Source organism: Pleurodeles waltl, chromosome 1_2, assembly GCF_031143425.1.
Source record: "Pleurodeles waltl isolate 20211129_DDA chromosome 1_2, aPleWal1.hap1.20221129, whole genome shotgun sequence".
Lineage (NCBI taxonomy): Eukaryota > Metazoa > Chordata > Amphibia > Caudata > Salamandridae > Pleurodeles > Pleurodeles waltl.
The window spans coordinates 214190714-214210243 of NC_090437.1; the positions used below are offsets into that span (position 1 = coordinate 214190714).

Below are 19530 nucleotides of genomic sequence, written 5' to 3' on the forward strand. Positions count from 1 at the left end.
AATAGAGGAGGAGGAAGGCCTTTAAAAATACCCCAAGGGGAGTGCCTTTATTCAGCCTGAAGAAGTTTGCATCTGACTTAGATGCAGTAAAAGCAGTTCTACAGTTAGGGGTGTCTTAAAGTTCACAAGCACAGTGTCCCCGTCAGAGTCTATGGGGTGGATGCCAAGAAAGGTTACTCTTTTCTTTTCACTAATAATACTTCATGGACTAAGTCCTGGGGTGAGCTGTTTTGTTTTTCAAAGCCCTGTGATTTTGTCTTGCATTAGGAAGTGGCTCGGGAAAATTCTTGGAACAATCATGTAGGGTGTACACTCTGGGGTGGTCGAGGGTAGTTAAAAGGAGACATGCCACGATAGCTGGCTTGGTTAGATCTTTCTTCAGTTTCACCCTGCTGTTGGCTCTATATTGCCCTCCTGACATCCTCACTGAAGACTGGCTAGTTGAGGAATCGGGCAACTGAGATAATTGGGGCTTGGAAATAGATTCAGAAGCAGGATGTGCCTGCAGCACACATGGGTGTGAATGCTCTGGAGCAGGTGACACCCAACTTCCCAGAATTGGGAGTGTTGGAACCTTTAAAGCCTCTCGTTTTGTGTTCATAGTGTCAAGGAGAAAATGGAAACCTCTTAAAATAGAAATTAGGGCCCAGAGGAGTGGTCCGGCCTGGCCTCTTCCAGTCTATCATGGGTGCATGCTCAGGCACGTCCTTCGCTTCCTGGGCAAAGTGGTCACTGGGGGACATTATCCTATCCCAGCCAAGCAAGACATCAGGTGGACAGCAGATGCGGCATTGCAGAAGGGGAGCCGCTTGTCAAAACACACCTGTGCTGCAGGCTGGTGCTGGCGATTTGAAGCACGTCCTCCTTTGCCCTGCCCTTCCAGGGCAAAGTGGTCACTAGGGGACATACTTCCAACCCAGCCAAGCAGGACATCAAGTAGACAGTAGATGTGGCATTTCAGGTGAGCAGCAGCTTGCTAAAACACACCCTCACTGTGGGCCGGTGTTGGTGCTTTGAAGCGCTTGCTCCTTTGTTCTTATGTTCCTGGAAAAGTGGTCGCTAGGGGACATAGTCGCACCCCAGCCAAGCAGGTCACCAAGTGGACAGCAGATGTGGCACTGCAGGTGGGGAGCTGCTTGGTAAAACAGAATATACAAATGAGTACAGAGTAATATATGTTTTAAAGTGGGAGCATTTAAAGAAACTTGTAAGTGAAAATACTGGGTTTCAGAATTTGGTTGCTTCATCAAAGATAACACACTCCAGATTCCTACTATGCCCCCGGACACAGCGGACGGGTGGACTTTACAACACGACAACTGGCTTGTGATGGTTAAACAAACAGCTAGAAAAGTCCTAGTTCTAATAAGGAAACAGTACAGGATAAAGGTCTGGGAATGTGAACAACATTGGCAAGAGACACAATGGGAAAAATTATTTGAGGCTGCAAAATCTTCAAACCCATGCACATTTTGGCTTCTTATACATCAATTACTAGGCCAAATAAGCCTCTGGTGTAATGCAACATTAAAGTAGCAACGTGGTCCAGATATATAGTTGTTCGATATGCAGAAAATTATGTAGCAGTTCCAGAGAAGTATGCATGTCAGGAATCTGACTGCAAAAGAGCCATCGAGCATGAAATGCTTAGTCCAACCTATAACACAGTGCTGATCAGAATCAAGTCAATGCGTGCCTCTGGTGTGTCAGGATGGAATGGGCTGAACATGCATGTATTTAAAGTGGCTAGCTGCAATTGGACAGGTTTGATGTTCCCATTATTCAAGGACTGTCTGCTGTTTAACATCATTCCAAACAGCTGGAGAGGATCCATCCTGATTTCCGTACATAAGAAGTGACAAAAGCCAGAAAATTACAGGCTTATAATTTTGTTTAAAAAAGCTTTTGCAAAAGTACTCTTCAAAGAGCTGAAGCAATGTGCAATGGCAAAAGAGCTTATACCCAGCACACAGATGAGCTTCCAAAAAGGTTGTGGGGCTGAGGATAATCTGATAACAGCAGATCTGTCAGAAGCAGCAATGGAAAGAAACATGGGCCAGATGTAGGAAACGATTTGCAACTCGCAAACGGCAAAAATGGCCGTTTGCGAGTCGCAAATGTGAGTTTCCTATGCAGAAATGCATTTTGCGAGTCGGGACCGACTCGCAAAATGCATTTCCGACTCGCAAATAGGAAGGGGTGTTCCCTTCCTATTTGCGACTCGCAGTGGGATGCAATTCCATTTGCGACCGCGTACGCGGTCGCAAATGGAGTCGCAGTTCCCATCCACTTGAAGTGGATGGTAACCCACTCGCAATTTGGAAGGGGTCCCTATGGGACCCCTTCCACTTTGTGAATGGACCCAAAAATATTTTTTCAGGGCAGGGAGTGGTCCAAGGGACCACTCCCTGCCCTGAAAAAATACCGAAACTAAAGGTTTCGTTTTTTTTTTTAAGTGCAGCTCGTTTTCCTTTAAGGAAAACGGGCTACACTTAAAAAAAAAAAAAACTGCTTTATTTAAAGCAGTCACGAACACGGAGGTCTGCTGTCTACAGCAGGCCTCCATGTTTGCGAGTGCCTTGACTCGCTATGGGGCCGCAATTTGCGACCCACCTCATGAATATTCATGAGGTGGGTCATTGCGACCCCATAGCGAGTCGCAGTCGGTGTCTGAGACACCGTACTGCATTCCAAATTGCGAGTTGCAATTTGCGAGTCGCTGGGACTCGCAAATTGCAAGTCGCAATTTGGAAGTTTGCTACATCTGGCCCCTGGTCTCTTCTGTTCACAGCTTTAATAGATTTCTCCACTGCTTTTAATTGCATAAATAGATGACTATTGTGGACCCAGCTGCAGAATTGGGGATTGCCATCTGCATTGCTAAATTCCATCATTAATCTTGTTGGAAAGTGGATTATTGTTAAGGGCAGGTAAGTATCTATACTTAACAATAGGCCACCAACCTCCAATTAGGTCCGGTTAGGTCTCAATAAATTAAAAATTCAACCTAGCTCAACCTTTGGTAGCTTGGCAACTAGCGACAAGGCTTAACTTAGGAGACAAATGTGTAAAGTATTTAAAAATCACAAAACAGTAAATGAGTAAAACACAAAACAGAATAAAACTCCAACACCAATTTATAACAATAGAGTATATTTTTAACTTTAAAATTACACTAAAATGAATAAAATCGGATGAGGGGAACCGGAGATATGAATTTGTAGAGAATTAGTGTTTCTTAGCACCTAGACACAAAAAGCGCCAATCTGGTCATCTGGTCACACCTCGACCAGGGCAAAGTCAAACTTTAAGGCCGACCATGATGGAGCCCTGCTCAGCTGCAGCAAGTTGGAGGCCTCGGTCAAAAGTTTACCTTCGGACTTAGTTGTTTTCTTGAAGATTTTCTTCAACGGGACGAAGTCGCCAGTCCGATCCGACCTCCCTCAAGCCCTTCTTCAGATACGCATGGTGGAAGCCCTCGGTGAAGATTTCTACATTCAGACTTAGACAATTTTTTGAGATGAAAATACTTCAACCGGGCTGAGCCTTAATCTTGATCCGATGTCTCTGGAGCCCTCTTCGGATACATTGCTCGGGAGGTCCCGGTCAACTTTCTGCGTTCTGACCTTTCTGGAGGTTCTTTTGGAGTCCACAAATCCCCCCAAGGTTCCAGAAGCTCTGAGTTGCTCCTTGAGGGGTGCAGACTACAACTCCCAGAATGAATCTGGCTCTAACTCCACAACAGCCACTGGACAGAGGTCAGCTTGTCAGTTTCTTTAGGATTTGATGCAGGGGACTCTAGTTAGCTATTTATCACGTACAGAAAACAGGGAGTCCCTTCTTGAACCAGTTGAAGCCAGGCAAAGTCCTTCTGTGGTGAAGCCCAAACGTGCAGCTGGTGCATTCCTTCAGAGTGCAGTGTCCAGATACAGGTCAGGGGTCCAGCAGGGCAGTACTTCTTCTCCTGATGTTCTTCGTTGTAGGGATCTGAGGTGGGGGTGCAGCTCTGCCATATTTATCCTTGTTCCTGGGTGAAAAACAGGGGGGTCCTGGTTCTCCAATCAGATGCAGGGTCCTTCCCCCTGTAATGACCACTTCCTGGGAAGTGTGTTAAAAATCAATCCCAGGAAGCAACATTCTTCAAAAATCATGGCTGAAACTGATTTTTGGAGGTTACATCTGTCTGACCCCACCCGCTGGTGTGGCTAAAAATGCTAAACACACCGCTCTCCTGGCCTCTTCTAATCTACTCAAGAGGGCACCTAATTGTCTAAGGTTGCAGGATATGAGGGAGGTGCTGGGTTGCTCCAAGTGTCCTTCCCTGCCTTTGAAGACCAGTTTGGAAGCCTTCCCCCGTCCTGCCTTCCCATCTGCTGGGGTAGTTCTCCCCCCCCCCCAGGCATATCCTTTGTGTTTAGCCCAGGCCACTTCACACCTCATCAAGGCAGCTTGGCTAGGCTGCCAGAGGCTGGCCAATCAGAGAATGGCAATGCAGAGCTGAAGTTGGCAACTTTTCAGGTAGAGTTTAAAACTCTTTACCTGAACTAGTTATATTAAATCCAACAATTGGAAGTTGTAGGATTTATTGTAACAATTACATTGATACCAAACTCGAGGTATCTGACACTTAAGGGGACTTTGTTAATTAAAATAAAGTCTCACGATTTTAGCCTATGGAGGCCATTCACTACAGTGAGGGAAAAATGAATGTGGCTGTTTTATCTCACCAGGACTTATAAAACTATTTTTATAAGGTCCCTGCTTATAGTTACATGGCACCCAACCCTAGGGGCACATAGGGCACATCTTAGGGGTGACATATATGTAAAAATAAGGTAGTTTAAGACTTTGGAAGTACTTTTAATTCCAAAGTCGAATTTGCATTTAACTTTAATTTAAAAACAGCCAGCAAGTCAAGCCTACTTTAAAATGACCCTGGGTACCTCAGCAGTGCATCTATGGGTGCACTACCTATGTTGGGGTCCCTAAATCTACATGCCCTACCATATAGTAGGGACTTATAGGTAGGTTGACATAGCCAATTTTAATTAGCCTAACTTGCATAGTAATTTTACACAAAGCACAGGCCCTGGGACTGGTTAGCAGGGCACCATCAGAGTCAGGAAAATACCAGCAAAAAGTGAAAAATGGGGGCAAAAATGTATGAGGCCTCTGCAATCAGCCCTGTTTTCTTACAAATCTCTATCCCCAAACGTGGGTGTGGATACAAATAATGCCCAATTTGATTTTCGCAGATAAGATTGAAACATCAAAGGGGGTGAAGCAAGGCTTTATTCTGGCTCCCCTAAATTTCAGCCTGTACCTGGCTGACATTATTGATCTGCTACCACAAATATTCTGGATAATTTGTAGAAAAACAAAAATCTTCCAAAGGGGACAAGGGGAAGACAGAGGGGCAGGACATGACCTCCTTTCATCTACTCTAGCACCTTGAGTGTCTTACACACATAGTTTTGACACACTGCTGCAGCAATTTGAAAACAGACTAGATGTAGAGTGAAGTGCTCTTATAAGGCATTGCTCAGAGTTGTTTTGAAGACACTCACACACACTCTATTGGTGTCATGCTTCACCCTTGAGTCTCATCCTGATCCCTAAAAAATCAGGATGAGCCCAAACATGTCCCAGGGAGCACTTAATATATTCTACCGGGGTATTATGCTAAAAACACCTAGAAAAACACACCACTCAGCTCTATGCTATTCTACTCAACTCAATGCCACTCTACACCACTCCACTCTATGCCACTCTACACCACTCCACTTTTTGACAATCCACTCTATGCTATTCCACTCTATACCTGTCTATTATATGCCACTCTACTGTATGCCACTCTACTTTAGAACATTCCAGTCTACACCACTCCACTCTATGCACTTCAACTTAATGCCACTTCACTCTATGCCACTCCATTCTACACCATTTCACTCTATGCCATTACACTATGCACTATCCCACTCTTTTCCACTCCACTCAATGGCACTCCACTCTACGCCACTCTACTGTATACCACTCCACTCTACACCAGTTCCCTCTATGCCACTCCAATCTAGGCCACTCCACTCAACTCTAAACCACTCAACAGCACTAAACTCTATGCCACCCCACTCCACGCCTCTCTACTGTACACCACTCCACTGTATGCTATTCCACTGTATGCCACTCTACTCTACACTATTCTACTCTATTCCACTAGGCACTGCACTGCTCTACGCCACACCACTGTATGCCACTCTACTCTATACCAGTAAACTCTTCAATATTCCACTCTATGCCACTCTACTGTGCGCTATGCACTCTATGACACTCCAGTTAACAACACTCCACTCTACACTATCCAACTGTAAACCACTCCACTCTATGCCACTTCGCTGTGCACCACTCCACTCTACACCACTCCACTCCACTCTAAGTTTTTCCACTCTAATCCACTCCTCTTTTTGTCACTCTAGTGTACACCACTTACTGGACACAATTCCACTCTATCGCACTCCACTCTATGCTGCTCTAATGTATGCCACTCCACTTAATGCCACTCCACTCTACGCTTCACTACTCTATGCCACTCCACTCTATGTCACTCCACTCTACATCACTCCGATCTATGCTATTTCATTCTATGCCACTTCACCCTCTGGCATTCCACTGTATGCTACTCCACTCTACACTATGTAATGCTACACAACAACTATGGCACTGAATTCTATAGTATTCCACAATACGCCACTGTTCTCAATTCCACTGTTCTCAATTCCACTCCACTCTATGTGCATACACCCTGTATGCTGCTCCATTCTATGCCACTCTCCTTTATGCCACTCCACTATTCCCCACTCCACTTTGTGCCACTTCACTCTATACCACACTACTCTACAGTATTTCACCCTACACCACTCCACATCACTCCAGCCTATGCCACTCCACTCTATGCTATTCCACTGTAGACCACTCCACTCTTAGCCACTCTACTGTATTCCACTACACTCTATGCCACTGCATTCTGCCCAGTCCGCTCTACACTATTCTACTGAATGACACTCGACTTCATACCACTATATGCCATGCCACTCTATGCCACTCAACTGTACATTAGCCACTCCACTCTGCGCCACGCTACTGTACAACACTGCACTTTGCACCACTCCACTGTATGCCACTACCCTCTACGCTATTCCACTTTACACCACTCAACTCTATGAAACTGTATGCCACTACACTCTAAGCTATTCCAATCTACTCCGCTCCACTGTACACCACTCCACCCTACGGCACTCTACTCTGTGCCACTACACTCTATGCCACTCCACTTTACAGTTTTCCAAGCTACACCACTCCACTCTATACCATTCTACTCTACACTACTCTACACTACGCCACTCCACTCAACACTATCCCATTTCAATCGATCCCACTCCACTCTACGCCCCTCCTCTCTATGCTATTTCACTCTATGCCACTCCACTGAGTGCTATTCTTCGCTACGCCACTCCACTTTATGCCACTCTACAGTATGCCACTCCACTCTATGCAACTCCACTCCGTGCCACTCAACTCTATGCAACTCCACTCTATGCCACTCAATTCTATACCACTGTACTTAATGCCACTCCACTGTGTGCCACTTCACTATACTCTATTACACTCTCTGGCACTAGACTGTACACCACAGTATGCCACTCCACTCTATGGTATTCCACTCAACACCACTCCACTTTATTTTATGTAACTCCATTCTGCTCCACTATGTGGTACATCACTCCACTATATACCACTCCATTTCATGCAACTATACTGTACGCTATTCCATACTATGCAGCTGGACTGTATGCCACTCTACACCACTCCCCCCTATGTTATTCCAGTCTACACCACTCCTCTTTACGATATTCCACTCTACACCACTCCACTGTACACCACCATATTCTATGCCACTCCTTTCTACAACCCTCAACTCCAAGTCATGCCACTCTATGCTATTCCACTCTATGCCACTCCACTCTATGCCACTCTACTGTATGCCACTCCACTATATGCCACACTTACACTCCACCACACTACACTATTACATCTTACGCCATTTGACTCTATGCCACTCTATGCTCCTCCACTGTATGCCATTTTACTCTGTGCTCTTCCACTGTAAGCTACTCAACTCCACACCACTCTAAGCCACTGCACTCTACTTTATTCCACTCTATGTAACTCCACTCTACACCACTCCACTCTATTCTACTCCACTCCACTGTATGCCACTCTGTGCCACTCAATTCTACGGTATGCCACTGAATGCCACTCCACTCTATGCCACTCCATGCTACACCATTCCACTTTATGCCACTTTACTGTACACTACTGCCATTTACACCACTCCACTGTATACCACTCCCTTCCATGCTATTCCACCACAAGCCACTTGACTCTATGCTACTCTTTGGCACTGAACTCCATTATATCCCACTCTATCCCACTTCACTTTACTCCACTCCACTCTATTTATGTGCGCCACTCCACTGTACGGCACTCCACTCTACACCAGTCCACAATATGCCTCTCTTCTCTACGCCACTCAACTCTATGACACTCAACTATATGCCACTCCGCTGTATGCCACTTCACTCTATACCACACCACTTTACTTTACTCCATCCTGCGCCACTTGACTCTACACCACTCTATGCTCCTCCACTCTATGCCATTCCACTCTATGCCACTCAACTGTACACCACTCTAAGCCACTGTACTCTACTCTGTTCGACTCTGTTACTCCACTCTATACCACTACACTCCATGCTATTCTACTGTATGACACTTTCACTGTATGCCACTCTCCTGTACGCACTCTATGCCATTCTACTCTGCGTCACTGTACTCTCTGCCATCCTACTCTATGTCAGAGTTCTATGGCAGTCCACTCTATTCTATGGTACTCTATGACCTCAACTTTACACCACCATACTGTAGGCCGAACATATACTTTGGGCAACTCAATTCCACTTTACACAATTCCACTCTATGCCACTCCACCTTATGCTACTGTATGCCACTCCATTTGACAGTTTTCCACTGAATACCACTCCGCTGTATGCCACTTCAATCTATGCCTTTCCACTCTACCCACTCCACTCTACATCACTTCACTTCATGCCTCCTAACTTTACACCCCTTCACTCTACACCACTTCACTTTATGCTACTCCACTCTTCTATGCTCTATACCACTCCTCTGTGCTCTACTCCACTCTAAGTCACTCCAGTCTATGCTATTCCACTCTAAGGCACTTGACTCTACCCTACTACGCTTAACGCTATTGCACTCTATGGCACTCCACCCTACACTACTCCACTCAACTCCACTCTACAACACTCCAATTTACAACACTACACTGTTCAACACTTTCATCCACTGTGCTCTGTAACACTCCACTTAGTGACACTCCGTTCGATTTTAAGGAAACTTTATTATTCTTTAAACCAAACCTAAAGTACACAAATGTTACAACTTTTGAATTTACAGTTATATATTACATTTGTAATTATGCACCACCTTCAAATTACAATAACTTTATTTGTTCTTTCTATGCAAACCAAACTTAAACTGCACAAACATTAGAAATTTAAAGTTATAGTCATACCCTAAATTTATAATTTATGCACCACATTACAATAACTTGTACACCTCCGTACACAGTATTGTCAACTCACTAGCGAGATCACATTAACTGTAACCTGCACGTTTGCAAGTGTTGAACTAGGGCTCTCTGCAGGTCACCCCAATCTTTTTGACTTTTACCCTCCACTTTTTGCTGAATTTATTTTTGTTAACCTTCGGACTACCCAATTGGCATTATTCATTTACTTGTAAGTCCCTTGTAGAGTGGTATCCCACATATCTAGGCCCTGTAAATTAAATACTACCAGAGGGCCTTTGAAGGTGGTGACTAAATTATAAATGTAAGGTATCACTATATAACTTTAGAATTCGTAATGTTTGTGTAATTTAAATTTGGTTGGAATAGAAAGAATACATACAGTTTTCCTAACAAAGTTTTACACTTGTTTATTAAAAATATATGTAGTAGGTAGGTATCATTAGTTCTGCTTTTTCATCCATGGAGCATTTCTTTGTTCGCTAATAACTTTGGGTCCGTTTGATGAATCTTCACAAAACTTTCAAAAACACAGTTCATCCACCTTATTTCCTTTCTGGGAAGTTTTGAGGTGATCTGTCAATTGGGGACCGAGAAAAAAGAGGTTCCCCAAAATGTAAAATCCCCATGCATTTTCCATAGACATCTTTAGACACGGCTACCCCAAAAACTGCTGAACAGAGTTACACCAAATTTACCTGCTTGCAGCCTCCCTCCCTGTGCTGAAATTTGCTCAGGGACCCCATCCCCTGAGGCTTAGCTAAGTTATAAACTGAGAGTTGGGCACGCAGCCCCCCCTCCCTGGTGCAAAATTGGCCCCAGGTACCCATCCCCCAGGGCCTGGCTATTAATGGGTGACCTAAATTATTGCTGGAGTCCGTGGAGGGAGACCCAATACCAGTGTGGCCCCCAGCTGGCTTCCCGCCTCAGGGGGTGCTGGTATTGTCCCGCCCACAGGGAGCCCACTTTAGTGTGGGCAGGGAAACAGATGAAAAGTCCACTCCCTGCAGACAAAAGCATTTCACCTGCTCCCGATGGCTAGGAACAGACTAAGGGGGTCATTCTGACCCTGGCGGTCATTGACCGCCAGGGTCAACGACCGCGGGAGCACCGCCAACAGGCTGGCGGTGCTCCCAAGGGCATTCTGACCGCGGCGGTATGGCCGCGGTCAGAAACGGAAAACCGGCGGTCTCCCGCCGGTTTTCCGCTGCCCTGAGGAATCCTCCATGGCGGCGCAGCTTGCTGCACCGCCATGGGGATTCCGACCCCCTCACCGCCATCCTGTTCCTGGCGGTCGTGACGGTGGTGGTGGTGGCAGTGAGGGGTGTCCTGGGGCCCCTAAAAGATTTTGAGTGTCTGCATAGCAGACACTGAAAATCGCGACGGGTGCTACTGCACCCGTCGCACCCTTCCCACTCCGCCGGCTCCATTCGGAGCCGGCTTCCTCGTGGGAAGGGGTTTCCCGCTGGGCTGGCGGGCGGTCTTCTGGCGGTCGCCCGCCAGCCCAGCGGGAAACACAGAATAACCGCGGTATCTTCTGACCGCGTAGCGGTATTCTGTTGGGGGAACTTTGGCGGGCGGCCTCCGCCGCCCGCCAAAGTTAGAATCACCCCCTAAGTGTTTGCTCTCAATTGGCAGTAGCTTCAAAATTGCTCCTACCAAATAAGAGTAAAAATAATTGGCAATAGGGTGGGGGGGGGTGACACAAAATATTGATCAAAATTGAAAGGGCATGAATTGCGTCCCTGTGTAATTATTCTTTGAATTATATCATCTGGATTTATGAATAAAGTTGTATTGGCCCCAATGTGGTCATTTTGAGATTTAAACCTAGTTCAATTAACGTTCTCTTGAAATGCTGATGGTATGTAAAACTGCAGATATGTCAACATTAGCAGTAGGCAATGGGCACTAGAAGGAAGGCTACAGATAGGTAAATATTCAAAAGCCTTATAAATTGTAACCTCCTATGCATCATACAATGAATAATTTTGTAAATAAACCTACGATTAGAATTAATGACATCTCTGCTTGGGAATGTGTCTTTTAAGTTAAGGTTTCCAAGAATGTAAGACTTTTATGGTGCGAGACATTAAGATTCATAGGACAGTTGTTAAATGAATTAAAGTTTAGGTCTTTTTCATTTGCTCTTCAGAATCGGTCAGGGGATACAATAGACGCAAACTGCTCTGACATGTCCATAATGGTGAAATTGCCAGTGAGCGAGGGGTCATTGATGGGTATGGTTAGGGAGGCACATACAAGGAAACAAAGTGGATGGAGGTGTTTGCCACATGGCTAGAGTTAGTGGGTCAAGATAGAGATTGAATGAGATGCTTAGAAGATTTGCGTGCCGTGATAAATCAGCAATATGAGCTATACAACAGCCAAGATACGGACACTGAAATCAGGTAGACTGATGGCAATAGCCTTGAGAATGCCTCACTACCGTGCCTGTTGATCAAAGCAGTCCTGCACACACTGCACTTGTGTTGTACCATTTCCTATAGTTAGGCAGGACATAGTGAAGGAACATAGGTGCATATTTCTAATGCCCTTGCGCCACATTAACGTCATAATTTGTTATGTTAATGTGGCCCAACAAAGCTGAAATCGTTGCGCCGTAGTGGCAGAGTGGCGCAGTGCATGCATTGAGCCACTCTATAACCCTTTGTGCTACATTATGCCTGTGCCAGTCATAATTTATGCAAAGGGGGAGTTCCCCCGTTGGGGGAGCTGGAAAAATGGGGCAAGGAAATCTATGAGATTTCTTTGCGCAATTGTTTATGGCACTTTTAATGCCTGCTCGAAAGCAGGCATTAAAAGGGGGCTTCCATTCTTTAGAATGGGCCCCTATCTACTCTGCAGGAGTAGCGCCAACATTTTTGTTTTTGTGTATGGCATAAATCTGCCCCATAGTGTGAAAGCCTTAGAGCCTGATATTCATTGGAGGTGATGCATCCCTGGGTGTACATCCACAGACAGTAGCCTGGAGAGTCACAGAAGTTTCCACTGCTCCCCACACACTTGTTGCAGTTCTTAAATGACTACTTAGGGCTGCATCACAGTGCAGCATTTTTTTGCCCACTATGCCACCTCAGACAGAACAAACCTGGACCTTTTCTAATAGGAACAGTCCAACCTGGACTGTCAGGCCAGGTCTGAATGTAAAACTAAGCACCCCTAAACCAGTTTCAGGCTAGTTTGGCCTTGTCTGTGAGGTAAAGCTTGAGTCCTCAGGCACAGCGAGAAGTCTGGGCAGACCAATCCCATGTCAAGTATGCTTTCCTTATGCAAATGCCTCCCTCCTGCTGTCTTGGTACTGTGATGATTGTATGACCACTTCATTGGAGACCAGTCGTTGTGATTGCGTTTTAGGAGTAGTATGTGATCCACTAGAAAAGGCAACTTTCTTTTAATTGCCACATATTGAGCATGAGGCACACATTCTGCGGATCACTTTCATTCATTGGTTAGGCTTTGCTCTTGCAAGTGCCATGATACAGGCACACACATCACTGACTCAGCAAACTATTGTCCTATTAGATAGTGCCTTGTGTCTGCAGACGAGCCCGTTTGTATCTTCGTTGATCGCAGTTGGTCAGGTTGTGGTCTGGTGTCATGAGACACGTCTTCACATGGTACCTACTGTCTCTAGTTTGGGTAACAAGTGAGCTATGAGTGATTATTGTGAGGTGACATGGGGTGCATGGCTATATGGGCTACTCACCTAGAAGATAAACATCTAGGGGCAGATTTAAGAGCCCCTTGTGCCATAATATCACCACATTAGCATCATTTTTTTACACTAATGTGGCGATAATATTGCAAAATCACTGTGCCAAATTTACAAAGTGGCGCAATGCAAGCATTGCGCCACTTTGTATCCTCTTATGCCATATTATGTATGCAACTGGCATAATGTATACAGGGGGGGGGCATTCCGCCATTTAGAGGGTTGAAAAAATGGCACAAAGAAATCTAAAAGATTTATTTTCGTAATTGTTTTCAGCACTTTCAAAGCCTACTCAGAGCAGATTTTAAAAGGGGGTACACCATTGGTTACAATGGGCCCCTGTGTACTGTCCCCTTCATCCGCAATTGCCGTCTTCTCCAATAAACCAAATACAAATACAGAACTATGGGCCAGATGTATCAAGCGAATTTTCATTCGCAAACGGTGCGAATCGCAAAATTCGGCCGTTTGCGAATGCAAAAAAGCCTTTCAGAATGTATGAAAGGCATTCGCCTCGCAATTTTAAGGAATCGCTAAAATAGCGATTCCTTAAAATTGCGACCCCATTTAGAGAATCGCAAATTGTGATTCTCTAAATAGGAAATCGCAAATAGGGAATCCTTATTTGCGATTTCTTAAGCACATGTATCAAGCATTTCCTAAATGCGAATTGGGCATTTAGGAAATGCAATTACCACCAACAAAAGTTTGGTGGTAACCATGTGCAAATTTTAAAAATGCATTATAAAAGCATTTTTAAAATTGACATGTAGCGCACACATGCCCCTAAGGCATGTGTGTGCTTCACATGTCCGTACAAATATGTTAGGGGTGCAGCAGAGGGGGCCTTAGGCCCCCAGCACCCTGGGATTTGCATTTCCTAAATTGCGAATTCCTAACTGGAATTCGCAATTTTGGAAATGCAAAACCATTCGCAGCAGGCCCATAGGTGCAAATGGAGTTGGATTCTCTATTTGCAATTCGGTAATAGCATTTGTGAATTTTAAGAAATCGCTATTACTGAATCGCTAAAATCATACATACCATTTAGCATTTCTTAAATAGCGAGTTCTTAAAATTCGCTATTTAAGAAATGCAATTTGGTTTTTTGATACATCTGGCCCAATGTGTCTTGCAATTTTGATCATGCACTAATCTGCACAGTTAGTACAATTAGTACATCACAGTGAAAACAGCAGTTTTTGGGAGGCCTAGCTTTTCCATCCAATTTGTTTAATGTATTGTATTTCCACATAACAGAGCTTTAATATATTTGAAGTATTTTAATAGGGTAATTATCTGTATTTGTAGCCATTTTAGAGATATCCACCCTAGATAAATAGCTTCCTGCAAAGCTATTTCAAAAATGCCAGAAAACTAATGGACAATTGATGTCACTTCCCGTGATGTCACTTCCTGTGATATTACATATTATGCAAATTAGAGGGGATTCCTAGAATCGGCCCTGTTTGGAAAGTTGTCATGTCTAACTTTGCAAGGGGCCAGAGTTGTGGAATATTGATGCAGATAAATTAAACACTCCTGTTCCCAAACATTAAAGTCGTTTGAAAAAATGTTTCGGAGTTGTTACTCTCTTTGAAATTGATCAGCCCTTTTCGCACAGAAGTACTGATTTGCCCTTAATGTTCGAACATTAATAAATGCCGGGTTGACTGAAAAACGCGTCATTGAACTTTGTATGTGTAGCACTTCCACGGCCGATGGACTGTTCCACCACCATCGCACATTTTTTTCATGTCTGTGACAGTTCGAGCTAGTTCACTGTGTAAGGGAAACTAAAGAACAAACCTTGTAGCTCTTCCTTGTTTTCACTCTCACTCCCGATTCCTTCGTCTTCGCTGCTGCCGTGGGACCTGCCATCGTCCTCCTGGAAGAAGACAAAGTAAAAAGACATGTACTTGGAATTCAGACTGGTACATATTATACCCGCTGTGCCGCAGTGTGCCCTTGCATTTCATTTCCACTAAATTCAATTACACGGCCTTCTCTCGGCTGCCACGCGATGAATGGCAGGACGTAGACGAATGAACAAAACAGCTGAAATTGATTGATCCAAACATACAGCAGGCAGGTTGATTAAAGTGTCCAAAAGCAAAATGAGCTATAGTACGCAGCGGAAACCATTGGCCGGCTTTAATTAAATCTACTGTTGGTAAAAGGCCATTCAGTGCATTGTATGTAATTGACTTATTATGAGATGCAAAGGGTTAACTAAGGCTCTAAATTGAAAAAGTCATATATGGCTTTTTAGTTCCTTCACAACTGTTGCCTCTGGAGCACTAAAGAGTCTTTCAGGTTGTGCAAATGATTTCAGTGCACACTTGTTTAAAATGTAGAATGTTTGGGTCACTCTGCAGGCAGGACAGTGCAAACAAGCCTGAAGTGGCCAAGTTGTAAAAGGGTTTCATAATTTACAAATATCACATTTGTGCCTATCTTGTGGTGGAGTTGGTTTGTGATCTATTTTTCAATACTCAAGTCAATGTGGGTGGTTGAATAAATGAGTTTCTAGGTGAGCATGTGGGCAGCTCCAGCTTTAGCGCTCGCTGCACCCAAAGCAACAATTTCTGTTGGTGCCCATCCTGCCCCCTTACCCCCACTGTGCACCGAGCTTGAGAAGGAGGGGGGGACCATGTTTACATGCACTATGAAAGTATGAGTTGTTGGAATTAGCAATAGCACGGTGCTTGCGCAAATGAACCTGCCCCCCAAAAAGCTTTGCACCCAGTGTGATGGTGTCCTAAAGTCGGTATTGTCAGTAAGTGAGTGGGTGGGTAGTGCATAATATAAAGCAATCAGCTTTGTGGCACGTGACATTTCTTACCTTATGGGACTCTGGGCCTTATTTATACTTTTTGGTGCAAAACTGCACTAAGGCAGTTTTGCCCCAAAAAGTTTTGCACCGGCTTGCACCATTTGTTAGCACCAGCTGGGCACCATATTTATAGAATGGTGCAAGCCGGTGCAAAGGGTAGGCTAGCTTAAAAAAAAATTACGTTAGGCAGTTTTGAGTCAAAATAAATGATTCTGACCAGATTAGCACCATTTTTTGACGCTAAGGGGCATATTTATACTCTGTTTGCACTGAATGAGCGTCATTTTTTTTAACTCTAATTCAGTGCAAAACTAACTCCATATTTATACTTTGATGCTAGACCCGTCTAGCACCAAATTTATGGAGTTAAAGTCATTTTTTGGAAGTGGAAACCCACCTTGCCTTAATGAGATGCAAAGTATGCGTTCCCGTGCAAAAAAATGACCCTATGGCCTTAACACCATATTTATACTCCCATGTAAAAATGGTGCAAGGGAGGGAGGAGGGGTCAAAAAATGGGGCAAAGCTTGCTTTGCCCCATTTTTTAAGACCTGGGTCAGGGCAGGCGTTAGGGGACCTGTGGCCCTATTTAAGCCCAGAGGTGCCCTCCCCAGGCCCTAGGGGCACCCCCACCCACACTAGAGGGACTGCGAGGGTGGGGGACCCCATCCCAGGTAAGTACAGGTAAGTGCATTTTATTTTTGAAAGTGCCATAGGGGGCCCTGAAATGGGCCCCCATACATGGCACAGGGTGCAATGGCCATGCCCAGGGGACCCCTGTCCTCTGTGCTGGCCATTGGGGTGGTGGGCATGACTCCTGCCTTTTCTAAGGCAGGAGTCATGTGGCATGGTAGGTTTAGCACCATAAAATGACGCTAATTTGGTTAGAGTCATTTTTTTTTACTCTAACCTGCCTAAAGCCATTTTTTGGTGCTAAACCCTCTTCTTCTATACTGCCAGTCCCACCCGACTAAAGTCATTTTTTAAAACTCTATCCTACCCTTTGCACCGGCTTGCACCATTCCATAAATATGGTGCCCGGCTGGTGCACAGAAATGGTGCAAGCCGGTGCTAAACTTTTTGGTGCAAAACTGAGTTAGTGCAGTTTTGCAGCAAAAAGTATAAATAAGGGCCAATATTTTGTAAGTTTGCGCCACTTTTGCGTCATAAAATGACGTTAATGCGGTGCAAAAAAAGTTTAAATCAGGGCCTTGGTGCTAGATGGGTCTAGCACCAAAGTATAAATATGGAGTTAGATTTGCACCGAATTAGAGTAAAAAAAATGATGCTAATTTGGTGCAGAGTATAAATATGCAGCAGAGTATAAATATGCCCCTAAATATGGCGTTAAGGCCATAGAGTCATTTTTTGCACGGGAACGCCTACCTTGCATCTCATTAAGGCAAAGTAGGTCTCCACTTTCAAAAAATGACTTTAACTCCTTAAATTTGGTGCCAGAGGGGTCTAGCACCAAAGTATAAATATGGAGTTAGTTTTGCACCGAATTAGAATAAAAAAAAATGACACTAATTCAGTGCAAACAGAGTATAAATATGCCCCTCTGTATTTGATTTATGTATTTCTGTTATTTGAAAGAGTACCTATTCCCAGAGCGTGATTAACATGAGCCTGAAGACTGATGGTTCCACAGCTTCTTCAATTTAAGGCTCCTAACAAAGAAGTGGAAGCCACAGGTACCAGAGGTATTAGAGGAGGGGGTTTAGGGGTCACAAAGAGCTTTTCTTGTGAAACCTTCAAGATGTGCAGGGGCAGGCTTCATTTTGTGCTGGTGGTTGCAGGCGTTAGCTACTGGCACGCATGTTTGGGGACAGGAACTATTTCTCATCAGACTTTGAAACACGGGAAGAGGGAGAAAGGTAGAAACTGGAGAAAGGTGACTGTGATAAAACAGTGACAAAGAGAGAAAGCAAGGATGAAAACAACATAAATAGACTGGAAATGTAAGGTGGTGGAAGACCAGTCAGGAGATGGCAGTTATGGTACCAGAATAACATTTTCAATATTGTCTTACATAAACATTGTATTGTTAATAGTAGAAAGCCAACACAATTCTTATATTAAAGTGTGCATGTTTTACGTGTTCCAGGTGTCATGTTTTAATAAAACCATTTGTTTTGTTTGTTTGAACACTATAAAATAGAAACTATCAAGTGTTACACGACATTGACGTAGTTATCTGAAACATACTTCAAATAAAAGCTTACTTATCATCCCACATATGTTCCTTTTAGTTAGTGAAGCATTTATTTCAAAATATTTTCTACATTTACCCTATAGTACATGCTAGCTCCTGCTGGTTCTTAAAACAAAGCCCCACATACATTGCAAAAGAATATCTCTCTGGCAGGCAGAATAACGCCAAATGTCCATAGAATATCAAGATATATTTCTGACTATAATATTCTCACAACCTGCGAGGAAACAAAACTAGAAAGCTGTGGTACTTACAAGCTGCCCTCCAGCTGGACCAGTGGCGGGCTCCTAATGGAATCTTTAGAACCCAACACTACATTTTTAAAATTGTGATTTGCAGGCGGGGGCATAGGTGAGGATTGTATTTCATACTCACGCTTTTATGTGGATACATTTGTTGATAAGGGTAAGTAAGGAGCTTGAGTTTAATTTGGTTTCGGTTTAATAACCACCAAAGGGAGGTGGTGGACATTCTGTCCTGTTTCTTGAAATTCAGAATTAGGCAGATATTCATGTTGTGAACATATTGAGAATGAAACAGTAGAGAGGAGGAGAGAACTTTGTGAATTGAGTTAAGTAGTGTAGATGCACAATTCTTTTGCCCAACTAGTACTAATCTTTCATCTGAATGATATTTTGGTTTACTTGAATCATTTAGGACCATAGGTGACTTGTGGTTGGAGAACATATCAGCACTACCACAGTTGTCCCTTTGGCTTATCATGACCAAGTGAGCTCCACAAGACACTTTACTGTATCTTCTCGATGTTACGTTTAAGAGTGTTCTTATAAAACACAGATTTAATAAGCAGAACAATATCTAAAATACACACAACAGACAATTCCATTCACATATTACATGATAAGAGAAGAGTACACTCAGAAACAAATGTTAATATTTGGGGTACATTTAATTAATATTCCTACATTTACCAGGATGAAAGCATAGGAACTGTGATCCTTATAAAAAAAATGTTGTGATTAGCAATTCAGTTGAAAGTGACATTGTCTTGAAACAGTATATCGGTAATGGATTGAAACTTTCATTAGATTCTTGTAAACACATATCTTTCACTT

At 43.9% G+C, this 19530-nt stretch overlaps 1 protein-coding gene across 3 annotated transcripts in view; it reads right to left on the reverse strand.

Moving 5' to 3' along the window:
• Positions 1–19530, reverse strand: part of LOC138299526 (phospholipid-transporting ATPase ABCA1-like) — a 2649159-nt gene that overhangs the window by 1332063 nt on the left and 1297566 nt on the right. For all 3 annotated transcript variants that reach the window (XM_069237840.1, XM_069237822.1, XM_069237830.1), the window contains exon 24: positions 15213–15291. In XM_069237840.1, coding sequence (XP_069093941.1) covers positions 15213–15291 — 79 coding nt within the window. The remainder of the gene's footprint in view (positions 1–15212; positions 15292–19530) is intronic.